Source organism: Rissa tridactyla, chromosome 1, assembly GCF_028500815.1.
Source record: "Rissa tridactyla isolate bRisTri1 chromosome 1, bRisTri1.patW.cur.20221130, whole genome shotgun sequence".
Classification (NCBI taxonomy): Eukaryota; Metazoa; Chordata; class Aves; order Charadriiformes; family Laridae; genus Rissa; species Rissa tridactyla.
Window position 1 is genome coordinate 137,909,814 of NC_071466.1, and position 15,670 is coordinate 137,925,483.

General features: G+C 43.2%; 1 protein-coding gene across 7 annotated transcripts in view; it reads left to right on the forward strand.

Moving 5' to 3' along the window:
* Positions 1-15,670, forward strand: part of ETV6 (ETS variant transcription factor 6) — a 143,098-nt gene that overhangs the window by 108,154 nt on the left and 19,274 nt on the right. For 6 of the 7 annotated variants that reach the window (XM_054218762.1, XM_054218768.1, XM_054218775.1 and 3 more), the window contains 3 exons: positions 683-847; positions 5,428-5,562; positions 10,388-10,930. In XM_054218762.1, coding sequence (XP_054074737.1) covers positions 683-847; positions 5,428-5,562; positions 10,388-10,930 — 843 coding nt within the window. Of the gene's footprint in view, positions 1-682; positions 848-5,427; positions 5,563-10,387; positions 10,939-15,670 lie in introns of those variants that run through there. The other variant, XM_054218801.1, reaches the window with a different exon arrangement.

Below are 15,670 nucleotides of genomic sequence, written 5' to 3' on the forward strand. Positions count from 1 at the left end.
TCAGTGCTTATTTTCCTTTCCAGCATGGGAATAGCATCTGCTAGTGTAACGGCATCTGCAGGAGGGGGTGGGCCAGTCTGAATACACCTTTCTGAACCACTGATAACCTCACTGATAACCAATACACACCATTACAGAGGCCGTGTGAAGCAGCCCTTCTTTACAGACCTCAGTTACCTAGAGGGAAGTATTGCCATAGCTCTCTTGCATCTGACTACTTTGCATTATTCTTGATCAGTGGTAAGGGGCATGAAGAGAGAGCACATCTCCCTTCTACGAAAGGATACACAACGAGGATGGATGGGGCCAAGGACTTTGCCTCCTGCCTGCTCTGCACCTCGGAAGGAGCAGCTGGAGGAAACTCCCATTTCACAGTGGAAACCTGGAATGAAATAATGTCCTAGAAGCTTTTTCAGGGTGCTGAGGCAGTTCTTGTTTCTCGACACCTCACAGATAAAGCAAGGTGCCTAAACTAGTGAAGGGTTTCACAGTCCAGTGCTTAAGTAAATCTGCGTCAATGTGACATTCCGTTCCTACACCTTCCCCTGAAACTTTGCACATTATGGTGTGGGGAGAAAGGGTTTGCCTGTATTCCCATGATTCCATGATTCACTGATGCTTGCCTATACTCCCATGTCTCGTCTCAATTTGGTAACATGATCATGGTCTCTTCCTGCCACAGGTTTGCAGCCCGTTTACTGGAGCAGGGATGATGTGGCACAGTGGCTCAGGTGGGCGGAGAAGGAGTTTTCCTTGAGGCCGATTGAGAGCAACACTTTTGAGATGAACGGCAAGGCTCTGCTGCTCCTGACCAAAGAGGACTTTCGATACAGGTCTCCTCATTCAGGTGAGGATTACTTACAGAAGCTGTGATTGAAAAGAGAGAGGAAGCTACAACGAAATCTGGAGAGGGTCAGAGGAGGAAAAAGTCACATTTTTTGGGGGGGACTGGGCAAGGGGAGAAGAGAGAGGACTGACACACTTGTATGAGGCAAGGACAAAAACGACAAGGAGGGAATGAAATCCTAATACACCTGAGTTGTAGGCAAATTTGAAGGCAAATCCAAACCCAAACCCAAACCTCCAACCTGTTTCTAGTTAAAACTTCCTGCAGAACTCCCAGAAAGCAAGCTTCTCTGGCAGCACTTTGTGACTTCCAGCTCTTCCCTGTAAAGGCTTATCTTTTCACAGACCCAACTACAGCAGCAAGTTAATCAAGTGCCCTAGCCTCTTAAGAAGCCCGTATTAGCATTCTGCCTCACAGTTGGCTTGGCTGACGCCCTGCTAAAAGTGACTGCAAAACTCCTCCCTGGGGGATCTTTCCTCCATTTTACAGCCCCCGTGGGCTTTGCTTTACCATATTCTCTCACGTGCTGGAGTCCAGCCCAAGGCACAGCACAGACAGGTGTGTGAATCAGTCTGCCTATTGCTCACATTATGTCTTCATTTATTACAAAGAAGTTTTAGAAATGTGTATGTTGCCTGCCTGTATTTATATCCCCTGCGGTCTGTCTGCTCCAGTTTTACAGTCAGAGTAAGCCTCTGCCCTCCTTTGTCAGGGATGTTTAACTAAATATGAGTTATTGGTTCTAAATAAGAGTTGTGAGCTTTTCTTTTGTGACCATACAAGGTGCTCCTGCTAAATATAAAATCTTGTAACTCAATCACTATAGGTGATCAAAGAGTTTGGACCAAGCAATGACAGAATTGCTGTTGGGAGGCTTCCAGCGCAAGGCTCACTAGGTGCAGAAGTACAGCTGGTGCTGCTTAGATCCAGCTGATAAACAAGCCGTGGCACTAATTCTGCATCAAGCTGCTTGAACACACACCCACAACCATCCTTCAGCAGAATCTGCCTCACAAACTGTGGCTTATATTTAGTGGATATGAAGTTTTTTAAGCATGTGCCTGAAATCCAGGACTAATTTTGTATGGAAGGAGATTCCAAATATTAATGTTTATTGCCAGTGTAATACAGTAGTAAAAACTGAAGCCTAGAAACATCTTTTTTTTTTTTTAATTCTGGGACAGAAGAATAATTTCATTTAAAAATTAGCCCTCCTTAAGGCAAGAGGAGTATTGAAAGTTGGGGATGTGGGCAAGGACTGTAAGGGACACCTTTGGGTATCTTGTCTGCAGCTCCCCTTATCATCCCGATACCTTGCTGCCTACAAGTTATGCCCCTGTTCTTCCCCTTGTGTGCTGTGAGGGCACTTGAAATGAGTAGGATTAAAATGTTTGTAGGCTGGAGATAGAGCATTCCCAGAGAAGAGCCTCTGGCTTGCAAATCCTCACTGTATGCAGAAGGTTAAGCTCTTATTTAGCTAAATTTGGAATGAAGTAACCAAACTAAAGGCTTCCTCCCTTGCTTTTCCTCTCCTCCTCGCCAGGTATTCCTCGCTGATATAAAAGCCTTTTAGAGGATATCCGAGTCAGTCCCTAAAAATTTAGATGACGGTAGGTAAAGGGACATTACCTCAACTTTTCCCAGAAATTAACTATATGTGAAATTTAAGAACTATGAATTAATGTTTGCCATAGAGGCATTAAGTTTTTCAAGAGCGTAGCTACGTAAAAGCCATATCCTTTCCCTCATGGTTAAAGGAGGAGAACCACATCCACTCCCCCCAGTGGTCCTAGCAATAAAGTGGGCTGATAGCCCCACAGCTATTCTGTTGAGGGCTGGCCACAGAAGGGAGACAGCAGAGGAGGGAGAGAGTGAAAAACGCTTTTCACTTTCTGAACTAGCATTACTGCATCTGGGTGGTGCAGAAGCATAACTGTTTTGTTAGGTAAAAAAAAAGGCGGCCAGCTTTATGGGCGTTTTCACTGGTCTGTCAGGCCAAGTCAAAAGAGGTACGAATTTGCTGCCTTACTACTTGGAGTGTTACGGCACTAGTAGCACTAGATTATGCCACTATTGCATTCAAAGATGCAAATTATGTGGTAAAATCACTTTTTAGCCTTTCATGTTCTAAACATGGAAAAGGTAACTGGTTCTCGAGGCTTTGTTTTTAATTAGATTTTCAGGTATTGCAATCACCTTTTAAAAATGCCCTAAAGTCACTGCTGAGACAGTAAAAGCAGCCAAGATGCTAAGAATAAAGGAAGCTGAACTATGGAAAGCAGGATGGCTTTAACTGTTTTAAGCTAAGACACTAAACTTGCCCACAAATAGAGCATTGGCAGTTTAAAGAGACAAGGGACAAATGGTGCAAAGCATACAATCTCTAGCAAACAGCTGCTAAAAAAACCCCCACACACTTGAGAAAACTTTCCCAGAAAATCCAAGGTTTCCTAAGTGAAACTTCACTAGTTTCCTTTTTAGATAATATGTTATTGATGCAACCTGTTCTTCTGTAATACAAGCAGTGACAAAAAGAAGACAGCAAGCAGAATTAAAAGTCAAGAGACTTCCTACCCCGTGTTGTACATTTTCACTTTGAAATGTGCAACCAGTTACATCAGACAAAATGTATAAGTACCTAGGTGTTTCATGTAGATGTTGTTGGAGGAAGGGCATCGGTAGAAGATGTAATACATAAAAAGACACAAAATAAGCAGTTGGTCCGTTGGTCTCCTAGATATTGCGGTGGTATGTTCCACTGAGGACAGATACAACAATTCTGGTGCCAGGGAATAGGGCAGGGGGAAGCGAGGAACTACCTGCCTTTACCCCAAAAAGAAACAAGCCTCTAGATCAGTTCATGCAAGCACATGAGTGGCTAGAAAGCTGCCCAGCAGAAAAGGACCTGGGGGTGCTGGTGGAGCCAGCTTAACATGAGCCAGCAGTGTGCCCAGGTGGCCAAGGCGGCCAACAGCATTCTGGCTTGTATCAGGAATAGCGTGGCCAGCAGGAGCAGGGAAGTGATCGTGCCTCTGTACTCGGCACTGGTGAGGCCTCACCTCGAGTGCTGTGTTCAGTTCTGGGCCCCTCTGTACAACAGGGACATTGAAGTGCTGGAGCGGGTCCAGAGGAGAGCTACCAGGCTGGTGAGGCGTCTGGAGACCAGATCATATCAGGAGAGGCTGAGGGAGCTGGGCATGTTTAGTTTGGAGAAGAGGAGGCTGAGGGGAGACCTCATTGCCCTCTACAACTACCTGAAAGGAGGTTGTAGAGAGGTGGGGGTTGGCCTCTTCTCCCAAGTGAAGAATGACAGGACCAGAGGAAATGGTCTGAAGCTGCGGCAGGGGAGGTTTAGATTAGACATTAAGAAGAATTACTTTACTGAAAGAGTGGTCAGGCACTGGAACAGCCTGCCCAGGGAGGTGGTTGAGTCACCATCCCTAGAGGTGTTTAAGAAACGTCTAGATTTGGCACTTCAGGGCATGCTCTAGTGACAGAGATTGTAGGGGTTTTTTTGTGTGTGTGTATGGTTGGACTTGATGATCTCAAAGGTCCTTTCCAACCGTGAAGATTCTATGATTCTATGATTCTATGTCAGCTTGGTGCAGTGCAATGTGCTGCAGACATTTCTGTGGAAGAATCATACAGTAGCAGCTAACAGGCTATATTTGCCCATACAGAGCACCAAGTCTGCTGCATTTTGTTCCTTAGTCTGCATCTTATCCGTGGTCTCATATTGCCTGTTTCAGTGAGCTCCATACAGATTCCAGTAGCTAGAAATAACTGCCTTTGGGATCCCATTTGGGCTTTTCAGGAGTCCAGCCCATGACACCAAGAGTGCAATACAGAAGTTCCTAAGGCACCTATAGCACTCGACGATCTCCAGGAGTTGTCACCACAGCAAAGGGTGTTCAGGATGGTTAAATCTTTCAATTCTTTTCAAGTCTTTGACTCTGTCCCAAAGTAATTTCTCAAAGTGAGAGTTCTTCCTCCTGTGGATTTCCTAGAACGGAGTATCTTGGTAGCACACTGCCTCTGGCCTTGAGGCACTGGTGTTGCACAGAGAGGCTTTACAGCATCTTCTGTCTCCTCCACCCATAAAGCCTAAATTGTTCAGTAATTAAAGAAAAGCACCATCTTTGCTTCCAGAAACTCACTGCATAAATCATGGACTCTCATTTAAGAATTCTGTGTCCTAAGTTGTCTATCTGAAAAATTGAGGCTATGATGAGAGGAGGTAGGACGCTGAACTAACTACTGCTTGTAAAGTTTTGGAGCTCTTGGATGATCAGTCATATAGCCTGAGAAAAACTCTGTTTTGGTGTAATAAAAGCCATGTCTTGTCATCCTCCCATTTTTCCACAGTCACACAGAGAGGCATGACGTGCAGCTTTTCTTTTTCTTTCTTTTCCTTTCAGGGAAGAACCTTGCAAAACAGTGAATTGTAGGATTTTACTGCAAGCATTTTGGGTTCTGAAAATAGCACCCGGGAGCCATGAATTCATGCATCAGATGGCTAAATGAGTCTTCTCAGCAGTATGCAGGTTTTCATTTCCTTTCTCCTGCTGTTTGTCTTTCAGGTGATGTTTTATATGAACTCCTTCAGCATATCCTGAAGCAAAGGAAAGCTCGTATGCTCTTCACACCTTTCTTCCACCCTGGGAACTCTATCCATGCTCAGCCAGAGGTCATATTACACCAGAATCATGATGAAGGTAACTCTGTCTCATTCTTATGGGAGCTGCCATTATAGAGGCGAGTAGGGTAAGGCTGTGAGGAATTATGTCATTTTCTTGCTCCAAAGTTACTTATATAAAAGCTACTGTCCTCCCTCTGTCTCCGTAGCTTTAGAGCAATCAACTGGTCTGGAGAGTCAACTGTCCATTCTCCGTTTATCTTCTATTATCTTGCCCTGTTTCCAAAGCCTGCTTAAAAGCTATGCCAGATGCATATTTAACAAATACCAGAAAGTTTTATTGACCCCATTGATTCATTTTTTCTCACTCCCAATAAGGTAGCCAAAGATGCTTCATGGGCTTTTAGTATCCTGGAGATGCAATTAGATGCAATTGTTTGCAGAGCAAGGGAGAAGGCAGCCTCAGAGAGGAACATCTAACTCAAAGTCACTTCAGCTCACAGTCTGTCATCACATCATGCCAGAGTTCCTAGCACTGAGACCATCTTGTTGCTCAGCTTTTGAGCTCATTGAGCAATTCATGTTGAGAGAAGGTTTTTTCTGCAGGTTTTCTCTGATTTTTAGTATCAGAATTACTTGCTTATGTTATTATCTAGCCTTCTAGTACTGTCTACACATACCATGGCTGTCAGAGGCGCTGAAGAAAGAATAGAAACGTTTGTGGAATTGCAGATTTGGGCTTATTTTACTCATTATTAGTTCAGATCAAAATGTAAGTATGCTTCCTTCAGTGGAAAATTGAGGGTTTATTTTCTTTAAAAATATACACACTAAAGTGCATCTTGGTTTTCTCCAATAACAGATAAATATAAAGCCTAAGCCTTTTAAAAGGTCCTTTCCATGAAAGCATCAGGCAGAATTCACTTTTTCAATTAAAAAGAAATTCCAGGAAAAAGTAGTGTTACTCCTTTTTAAGTAAAGAGGAGAAGAGAACAGAAGTGAGTTAGGATATTGCCCTAGTGTCTGCTAACTAAGATGCATGAAGTATTTCAAGATTCAACGTGGGATTGCAAGAGAGGATTCAGGGGTACTGTCAGACCTGTTCAGGTTGCCCATGGCGAGCCTGAGCTAGCCAGAATCAAATGGCACCAGCAAAACTCTGAGACTAAGCCAAGAGCAGGACAGCAGCAGGTGGGATAAGGACGCTCCAAAGTGTTTCCACACAGCTGTGTAAATATTTCAGATTACAAGAGGGTGCTATAGGTCAGGATGAGGTTGAATTGGCCGAGTTGTGCAAGAGACAGTTACCTAGTGTATTAAGATAGGCACTTTCCAGAGACCATTATGAAAATCTCAATTTTTTTCCTGAAGCTTGGCATTCACCCACAAATGTTCCCTTTCTAAATTTCAAACATAAATACTAGCTGCTCTCTCAGACACCCCTACATTAAAGATATGGAGCAACTTTTACTCTAGAGAGGTTTTCACAGGGATGTTGAGTTGGCCTTTCATGTGCGTCACTTAAAACGTAAGTCCTGTGCAGTCTAGTCCAACTTCTGTCAGAGCACAGGATGATTAAGAAACAGCTTTGATTTCTTCCTCACAATACTCTGGCTGCTGATAGTGCCACTGTATTTGCTTAGAGAGCTCTGCGCTATTACTTAACACTTCGTAATGAAAAAAATTAGTTCTTGTTTTGCTGGGAGAAGAACTTCAAAACGAGCAAAAGAAACTATACTTTGCCTGCCACAAGACTCTGAGCAATCAGAAACTCTCTATGCCAAGAATTTATGGTCAGGTGAATTTATTTATTTATGTATTTTGCCATTCCTTCTTTCTTCTTCCTGTTTCATAGAGTTGCTTGGGAGAAACTAGCACAATTAAGTTTACCATTTTCCCTCAGCAAAATGCAACTTAGTGAAAAAAGGAGAATGAATGTGAGAAGCAAAACTTAACCCTGCCAAACTCACAAACTGTAACAGGGGGTTCAAGTGTTACTTTGGCACAATTTTGAATGGCCAAACTTCATAGGTGATGGATCTTTTTTAGAATCCCTTCTTACTCCAGTGATCTTTTTCCATTTTCTTTTACTTTCCATTTTTCTTCTACTATTCTTCCATTTCCTAATAGATTATATATACTTATGATCCTGCTTCTAAATGCTTTCATTTTAAGTTAGTTAATCCAGAGTCAGATGAGACCAACATTTACATCTAGTGGCTTTTTACTAGCTTAAGCAAAGTGGGTTTGACTGTTGGAAATCAGTTGACAGAGGTGCAGGATTCCTCCAAGATGCATTGGCCTTGGCTTGGAATCTGCCCTAGGGGCATTGGTCTCTGACCCTGTAGAGGGATGAGCAATGGAGAGTGAATTACCTACATCTCCAGTGGTCCTTCTGACTCAGCACTGAGTCATTTGATGGGATGCCATACAGGAAGCTTACGCCGTCATTCCCTGCACTTCTTTTATGGGTAAGCAAAGAGTGCCAATCTTTGGGATTGTTAGGCCAGCAATTGCTCACTCCCAGAGTGAGTGCAGCCCCACCCATCCCTGTATGGATCAGATCGGTCAGCAATTTTCCTGGGAGCTGAACTCCCTTTCACAGCTTTCCCTTCGAGAAAAGAGTGTTGGTCACTCAGAACGAAGAGCCAGACTGATGAGTGAACCTGTTCCCACAGGAAATGATATACCATATGTGCTCAACTTACAGTCATCAAATGTGCCAAGGAATGAATGTGATGAGGATTTTATTCTGTTCAGGGTCATTTGTGGCAGTGGAACTGCTTGGAGCTGAGTTTGAATTGTTTTATGGTAAACAGCAACTTCGGCCATGAGGGGATTCTTTAGTTAAGTATTTAAAGAGAAAGATCTTGGAAGAAAGCGAACACTAGTGTGTATCTATTTGTGGTTTTTCCTCTTGCTGCTTTTTAAAGAGTTCCTTGATCTCTACGTTCTCTTCACGCTGTCCTGGTTCAGGATCACCATGGTTTGGGAGCAGACAAATAGGTCTGCTTCTGTTTGGAGCTTGACAGAGCCAACTAATGTTTGCAGAGAGCTTGGTGGAAAGCACAGCAAGGCAGTCCTTTCTGCTGTCAGGATAGCTGTTCCCCACAGCCAAGGCACTTTAAATTAGTAGGACAAACAATACAGTATTCTGGTCTATATTTACAGGCCAAGAATAACTACAGTGCATGTACATGAGTGGGGGTGGATGGTCTGTAGAAGACAGGACACTGAGTAAAACGGGGCTTGGTTTTCTTTCTATTATGGCAAAGAAATGAGACTTTAAGAAACGACAGCCACAGAGGTAGGTACAGTTGTAAATTAATTTCTCTTTGATCTTCACGTCGGTTGGTCTATCCCACATTAGCTGGCCACATTATATTTAAAGTTGTTTGGGTTTAAACAAGAACAATATATAGCTCTGGAGTTTCATGTCCTCCAGCTGTTTCATTGTGAATACCTTAAATAGCTCTGTGAATGCATTTTTCTTGTCTAGGACCACAACTGTGTGAAATAAGTCTTCTGGAGCCATGTAGTTTCTGCCTAGAATTTCAGGTTTTCCTGTAGACTGTATCATCCTTGTATAGATGAACAGCCCATTGAGTAGGCAAAAGTGTTGGTGCTATGTCACTGCCTGGCACTACATTTTCTCAGGACTAGAGCTTTTCCTGTTCAGGCATTTCCCAGAGTAAGTGCTGATCCCTCTTTTGATGCCTGCCTGAGTTCCAGGGCAGCAGGAGCCCCTGGGTCTTCACCTCGACAGGGTCTTCAACAAGAATCGCTGCCTTGACAAGGGAGCAAGAGGATAGTTAAAGAGGATCAGAGCAAATGGAGTGAACAAACAGGCAGCCACAAATAGGCAGCTACTTTTTTCAGTTGTTGACATGTACCCAGCAGTTTCCTTCTCTTATCATCCAAGGCTTTCAACAAACAGCACTGAAATTTGATCTTTGTTTTTCAGATAAAAACCTGTTAGTCGCTGCACTCTGGTGGTATTTGCCTCTTTTATCAGTAATTTCACAAGTCAAAATTGATGGCCCTAGCTAAGCTGAAAGTTTGCACTGTTTATGTCAAGCATTTCATTTTGTGAGAAGATTGTTAGTATGTGAAGACATTGACCTAGAGCCATGATTTATCTCCCCCCTACTGTTAAGAATCACAGCTGGGGAAGTATGCTCATGCAAAAGTGCTGCTAGAAGTTCTCTTGATGAAGAAATGTGTTTATATGGGAAAACCCATCAGTAGACAGCAGAGACTAAATAAAACAAGTTGAAAATATCCTTATGAAAATGTTACATGCTCTAAAAATCAAAGCAGCAATAAAATTTAGCTAGTGTTTCACAAAGAGCTTCCTACCAGTGGCTTTTTCTAGGTAACTCAGTCCGTATTTCAGACTAAGATATTCCCTACCTTCGCCCAAGCCTCTACCATCTAAAACTTACTAACCAATATTTTCCTGGAGACATTTTCCCTTCTTATCTCTGCCCTCTACCTCACAGTGCTCATCACGGTACAATAACAGGAACCACATGTAGAGACATGAATGTCAGCAGACAAGTTTCAAAGCATGTGCACAGAAACACAGTTAATACAGCTGAATCAGGTAGTACTTTCTTCACTTGTGTTCCAGTCACATTCTCAAAATGGGACTTCTCTTGACACGTTCCCCCAGGAACTACCTTTACATGGTGGTGGAGGGACATTGTTTTCATGGTACTGATTTCATTCTGTGCAGTAATATCTGCATTTATATGGTGTTTTTCTGGGCATCTATAGGTCACACAAATGAAAACATTTCCAAGCTGACAGCAATACCCAGTAAGCCCAGGTACCAGTTTGACAGTTAGATCCTACACCTTGATCACAATATACACAATCTGTTTGGTTTTTTTTCTCCACAGATAGCTTTGTCCAGAGACCTTCAAGACCATCCACAGAAACAGTCCACCACAACCCCCCAACCATTGAACTGTTGCATCGTTCTAGATCACCCATCACCAACAACCACCGTCCATCACCAGATCCCGATCAGCGGCCACTGAAGTCCCCTATGGACAACACTATCCGTCGCCTCTCCCCAGCTGACAGGGTGCCAGGGACAAGGCATCAGCAAGAGAACAACCACCAGGAGCCCTATCCTCTCTCAGTGTCCCCGATAGAAAACAACCACTGCCCGCCTCCTTCTGAGGTGCTCCAGAAGCCCTCCAGCCCTCGCCAGGAGAACACCAGGGTCATCCAGTTGATGCCCAGCCCTATCATGCATCCTTTGATACTGAACCCCAGGCACTCCGATTTCAAACCACCAAGGTTGTCCGAGGATGGGCTGCACAGGGAGGTAAAGCCAATCAACCTGTCCCACCGAGAAGAGTTAGCTTATATGAACCACATCATGGTGTCTGTATCCCCTCCTGAGGACCATGCAATGCCAATTGGAAGAATAGCAGGTAAGTGACGTTCTCTAAGCTACACCAAAGTTGACGCTCTTCATTCATAACTAACTATGCTGTATATTAAGAGCTTCTCATTTCCTTTTGCTACTCTGTAACCTCAAGAGTTTACTGGCATTCTGCAAGTTTCACCACATCTGTGGTTTAGACAGTTAAATATGATTAAACCAGTTTCATGGCAGGTAAGCAAAGGTACAGAGTGACTTGCTTGTGACCACAGAATGCGTAATTGGTATTGAAACATTTGTGTCCTGACACTCACTGCCTCTCTACCCACTCGCAATCCATTTCTTTCCCAAGATACCTATCTCCAAAGCCTTGTCCTTCAAAGAGGTAATTTTCCAACAGTTGCATTCATGGTAGTGTCCAGTCCTATGGAAAGAAAAAAACCCTCTGTCAGTAACCTTTGAGATAATGCAGTGTCAAGCCTGCTGTTATGTAGATGGCGGGACTAATGAAATATCACCTCAGAGTCCTACTTCATAGGCTTTCCTGTGCTTCTCACACTAGGATTGTCCCTTTTTACAGAAACAAGGTTGCCTTTGTCCCACGCAAACCACAGGCATAGTCTCACTTTTGTTATCGTAAATAACTGACATCACAACAGCTGAATCAGGAAGCTGAGGTTACAGAAAATGTTTTTTGTACTTGAAAGGGAACTGTAAATAGATAGGGAGAGGGGAAAGGGGAATCCAACCACTTCAGAAATATGCTGAATGCCCCAGTAACCAATTTCTTTTGAGAGATGTAAATACACACCACACCCAAAAACATTCCATGCATTTATGTCAGTTATGTGATACCCAGCTCCTGTGGGGTATTACACATGTCTACAGGGGTACATTTTATAACACCTTGTTCTTTTTTGTCCTTACACGCCTTACATTTTTTACAGATGTGGTGCTGCCTCAGCTTTAATGAGGAAGATTTTCTATTTTCTTAAGACTTACCACTTTAAATTCAAAAGGTACATATCTCTCCACCTAGTCAAATATCAAGCACAACAAGGGCCATGATCCTTTCACGTATCAGAGAGATGGGTTACGGAAGTCTAATCTTCTGACATTTTTGCCTGGCTGACATTTGTCTCTCTTCTTTTGATTTTTATTACCCACACTCTTCTCAGCAAGTTAAGAAATAGGCTTAATGTTGTGGCAGAGACGATACCCTACCGGTTGCATCACTGGAGATTTCCTTTCCATAAAGTACTATTGGAAAATCAGGGGGATTGTTAATTTTTATTTTTCAGAAGGAAATGTTCTCTAAAAATGAAGCCTAGACCGAAAAGAATGTAAGAAAAAATATGGGGAGCAGGTGGTGGTGTATTTTTTTAATTTGAACCCGAGAGTTTTCTTACATAATTGGGAATCTTTGGTTTCTGCACGTAGTGCACTGGGTCCAGTGACATCAGTCCAGTAACTAGTAGTCCCACATCCGTCTCATTTCTATGTTGTTTGCAGGGCAACAGAGCCCAAGCCCATGGATATTTGGGCCTAATGCAGTTGCTTGGCACATATATGTAGCAGTTTAAAGGGTTATACACGGGCTACAGTTGCATGCTTAGCTGCTTTTGCTTAGACCCACCAGCATGGTGGCATGTCTTAAAGGGCTGGTGAAGTATTTCATGCCAAAAAGACCTGAGGTGTACTCAAGCATTCAGTTCAGATGAGAGCAGTGCAGGGGTTTGGGGGATTACATAGCTGGCGGTTGCCAGCATCTTAGATTTCTATTGATACACTTGCCAGCGTACTTCCATCAGTACCCCATGTCCTTCAATTGTAAATGCCACCAAGCCTCACTTGCTGTACCAGCACAAGCTAGTGCTATTCTGGTTGGGTTGTAATGGCTCCTGAACTGTAGCTGGCCCCTGTAAAAGGTTCACAGCCAATTTAAAGGTGACAAAACCCAGATTACTACCAAAAATGTAGACAGCCCATGCTTCATACCTGAAGTCAGCTTCATCGGTGCTTGCTATTGAATTCAATGGCAGCCTACTTAGCCCCCCTAGAAAGAAAATACACACCTTTCTACCTGCTTCCCCCCATCTCACAGCCTTCATTTAGATTAAGTAAGTGATTTCATTTTAAGAGCATTTCTTTTTTATGTCAGCATAAATCTATTTTCCACCTGAGTCTCCTTGTCTTCACTGACACTGCTATAGTTGAGATGGAGGCTTTTGACCAACCATGGCTCACCACTGCAAATTGAGAGAGACCATGAAAATTATAACACTTAAACTGCGAATGTGCATCAATACAGCTGTATTGTTAAAAAGGGCTTTTTAAAAATCACTGGCATAATTTCTATTTTATGGATGAGCAAGACTGATGGGTTGGGTAATGAAAGGCTTTACAGGTAGACCAGTGCCAGAGCTAAGTGCTTATCTGTTTACACTGGTGAGGAGAGATCCTTGACTTTCTGCTGGCTTAACCATTTGCATGCAGGTGATTTTCAGGGGAGATAGCGATGAGGAGCAGCTACCAGGGAAGCCCCATGGGCTGCTGACTAAAACACTGGGCTAAGCTCCAAAACATGTTCTATTCCCAGCTCAGATATTTTAAATTGTAAAAGGAATTCTTCCTGGACGTAAGATACCTCACAGCCTCATAAACCTGTTTACTTGTAGATAGTCTGTTTTTAAATGCAGTGTGCAATTACTTGGTGCTGAGAAAGAAAACAATGTTTTCGCTTGCTGCTATCCACAAATACTCTGTTTTCAGGAGGTCAATCAATAGAGCTCTGGACTTCCTGTCAGACAAAATAATGACCTCTACTCACCATCTGACTAATCTTTCCTACCTTTTTATGTAATATAGCTTCTCAAAATATTAATTTTACTGGTAAAGCACTTTCCCTTTTACAGCAAAGAATTTCAAGTTGAAGGTCGTACTCCCTTTTCCTCTAAGGCCATTTTACACTTCTCTAGCAAAGCAAGAAGCATAAAGTATCTTTATGTTACTCATTAAGGTCCCATATATTATTCGTCAGTGGCTAGAGTTGATTTTAAAAATTATGTTTAGCTATCTTCTCACAATATGCACGAGTCTTTTCTGTAACTTCATCAGAACTAGAGGTCATTGTGTTGGGATGATCCAAAGGCAGACTTGCATCCCTTGTAAATACACCAGGGAAGGGTTAAGCTAATGTAACTCAGGCATGAATAGTCATCTAGCTATGACAGCATTTAAAAGTATTAAAAGTACCTCAGAAGGGGAGTTCAGCAGAGTGGTGTAATCGACAATTTTCACCACTGGAACTGCTGATTCAAAACGGCAACAGTGTTTGTTGGTAGTCAGCTCCTAACTTGGACTAGCAAGCAGGCAGACTATCTGGCATACTTTTACCTCTGAATTTTTTTAATAGTCTGTCATGGTTCACCCCCAAATAGCCTCCAAGAACTTCGCTCTCTGGGGAAAAAGAATATACTTTATACCTATCTTTTTTTTTTAATGCAGTTGCAGTTTCAATCAAGAGAGGCACCTGAAATGAGCTCTTCTGCAGAATGGAAATTCCACACCCCATACACCCCTGACTGGGAGGGTTTTGTTATCAAATATTTTAGGACTTTGATATCTCATAAAAGGTACTTCCCCAAGGTACAAGGAGAGGCAGGGGTTATTGCGTTGGCAGGCATTCATAGCATATCATGGCTGAGGCATGCACTGCAGCCCTGGTGGAACCAGAGCCACCAGAAACTGTCCCTGCAGCTGTCCTGAAGTTCTGCCCCCATGGCTTTCCTTGGGAGCTCTGCCGTTGACTTCAACCAGTGCAGGTTTTCATCATAAAACTTTATTTAGGTGTCAAAAATGTCCTTTTTTCAGATGTCCAGGTCCACCTCGGCTTCTTAGCATGAAGGAAAAGGGGAACTGACATATTAGATCTCACCAGAAACCTGTTGGTTGCCTACAGACACAGAAGTCCCTTCAAGAGGCAGTTATGGGATTATCCAACTACAATAGAGTTGGTTTTGTCCTAACTTTTATCACATAGAGGTTGGTTTAGAAACATCCAAATTAATCTAAGACATGCTGGAGTTCACCTCCCTTTTGATTCAGTCGCCTAAAACTCGCTAACACAATTCTGGGTGTTTCTTGTGAGGGAAAATATATTGCTGAGCAGGTTCCTGAGATTTCCAGTTCCCAGCGTCTTTATTTTTCCTATACTAGTTCTCTGGGACTGAAAGGCGTGTTCACTAATCCACAGCAAATGCTGGCTGTGAAACTTTGGGATATAGATCCCCCTTTACTCGAGCACTGCCCAGTACAGGTGGAAACCGAATAACTGCATGGGTGTGAAAGTCAGGTGCCGGAGCGCAGTGGTAGGTGCAGCAGGACTCTCCCCAGGGACTTCCTGTGCTGTTGGAATTGGGAGCCACTAAACCCCATTAAGCTCAGGGTTTGCTCTGTGCGTGTCTGAGGCAGATCTATCCCGTTCGTACAAGCAGCTTGGAAGGGCGAGCATTGCTATTCCTCTGCAGAGCCCCACCCTGCCTACTGCTTTTGATTCTGCTCTACATTTGGTCGGGGGGGGGGGGAATCTAGAGGCAGGTGAGCCGTGAGCCTGTTGTTGTCTATTAGTGTGCTGTTCTTATCAGCTGGGTTGCCTTAGCAACTGGGCTGTATTTGACTTTATGAGCTGCCAGATTTGTTTCTTCCCCTTCAGGAGTATGAGGAAAAGCCAGATAATGTTTAAATTGTTCAGAGGCACATTGTCTACCACTGTATTGGTTTGGCCCAT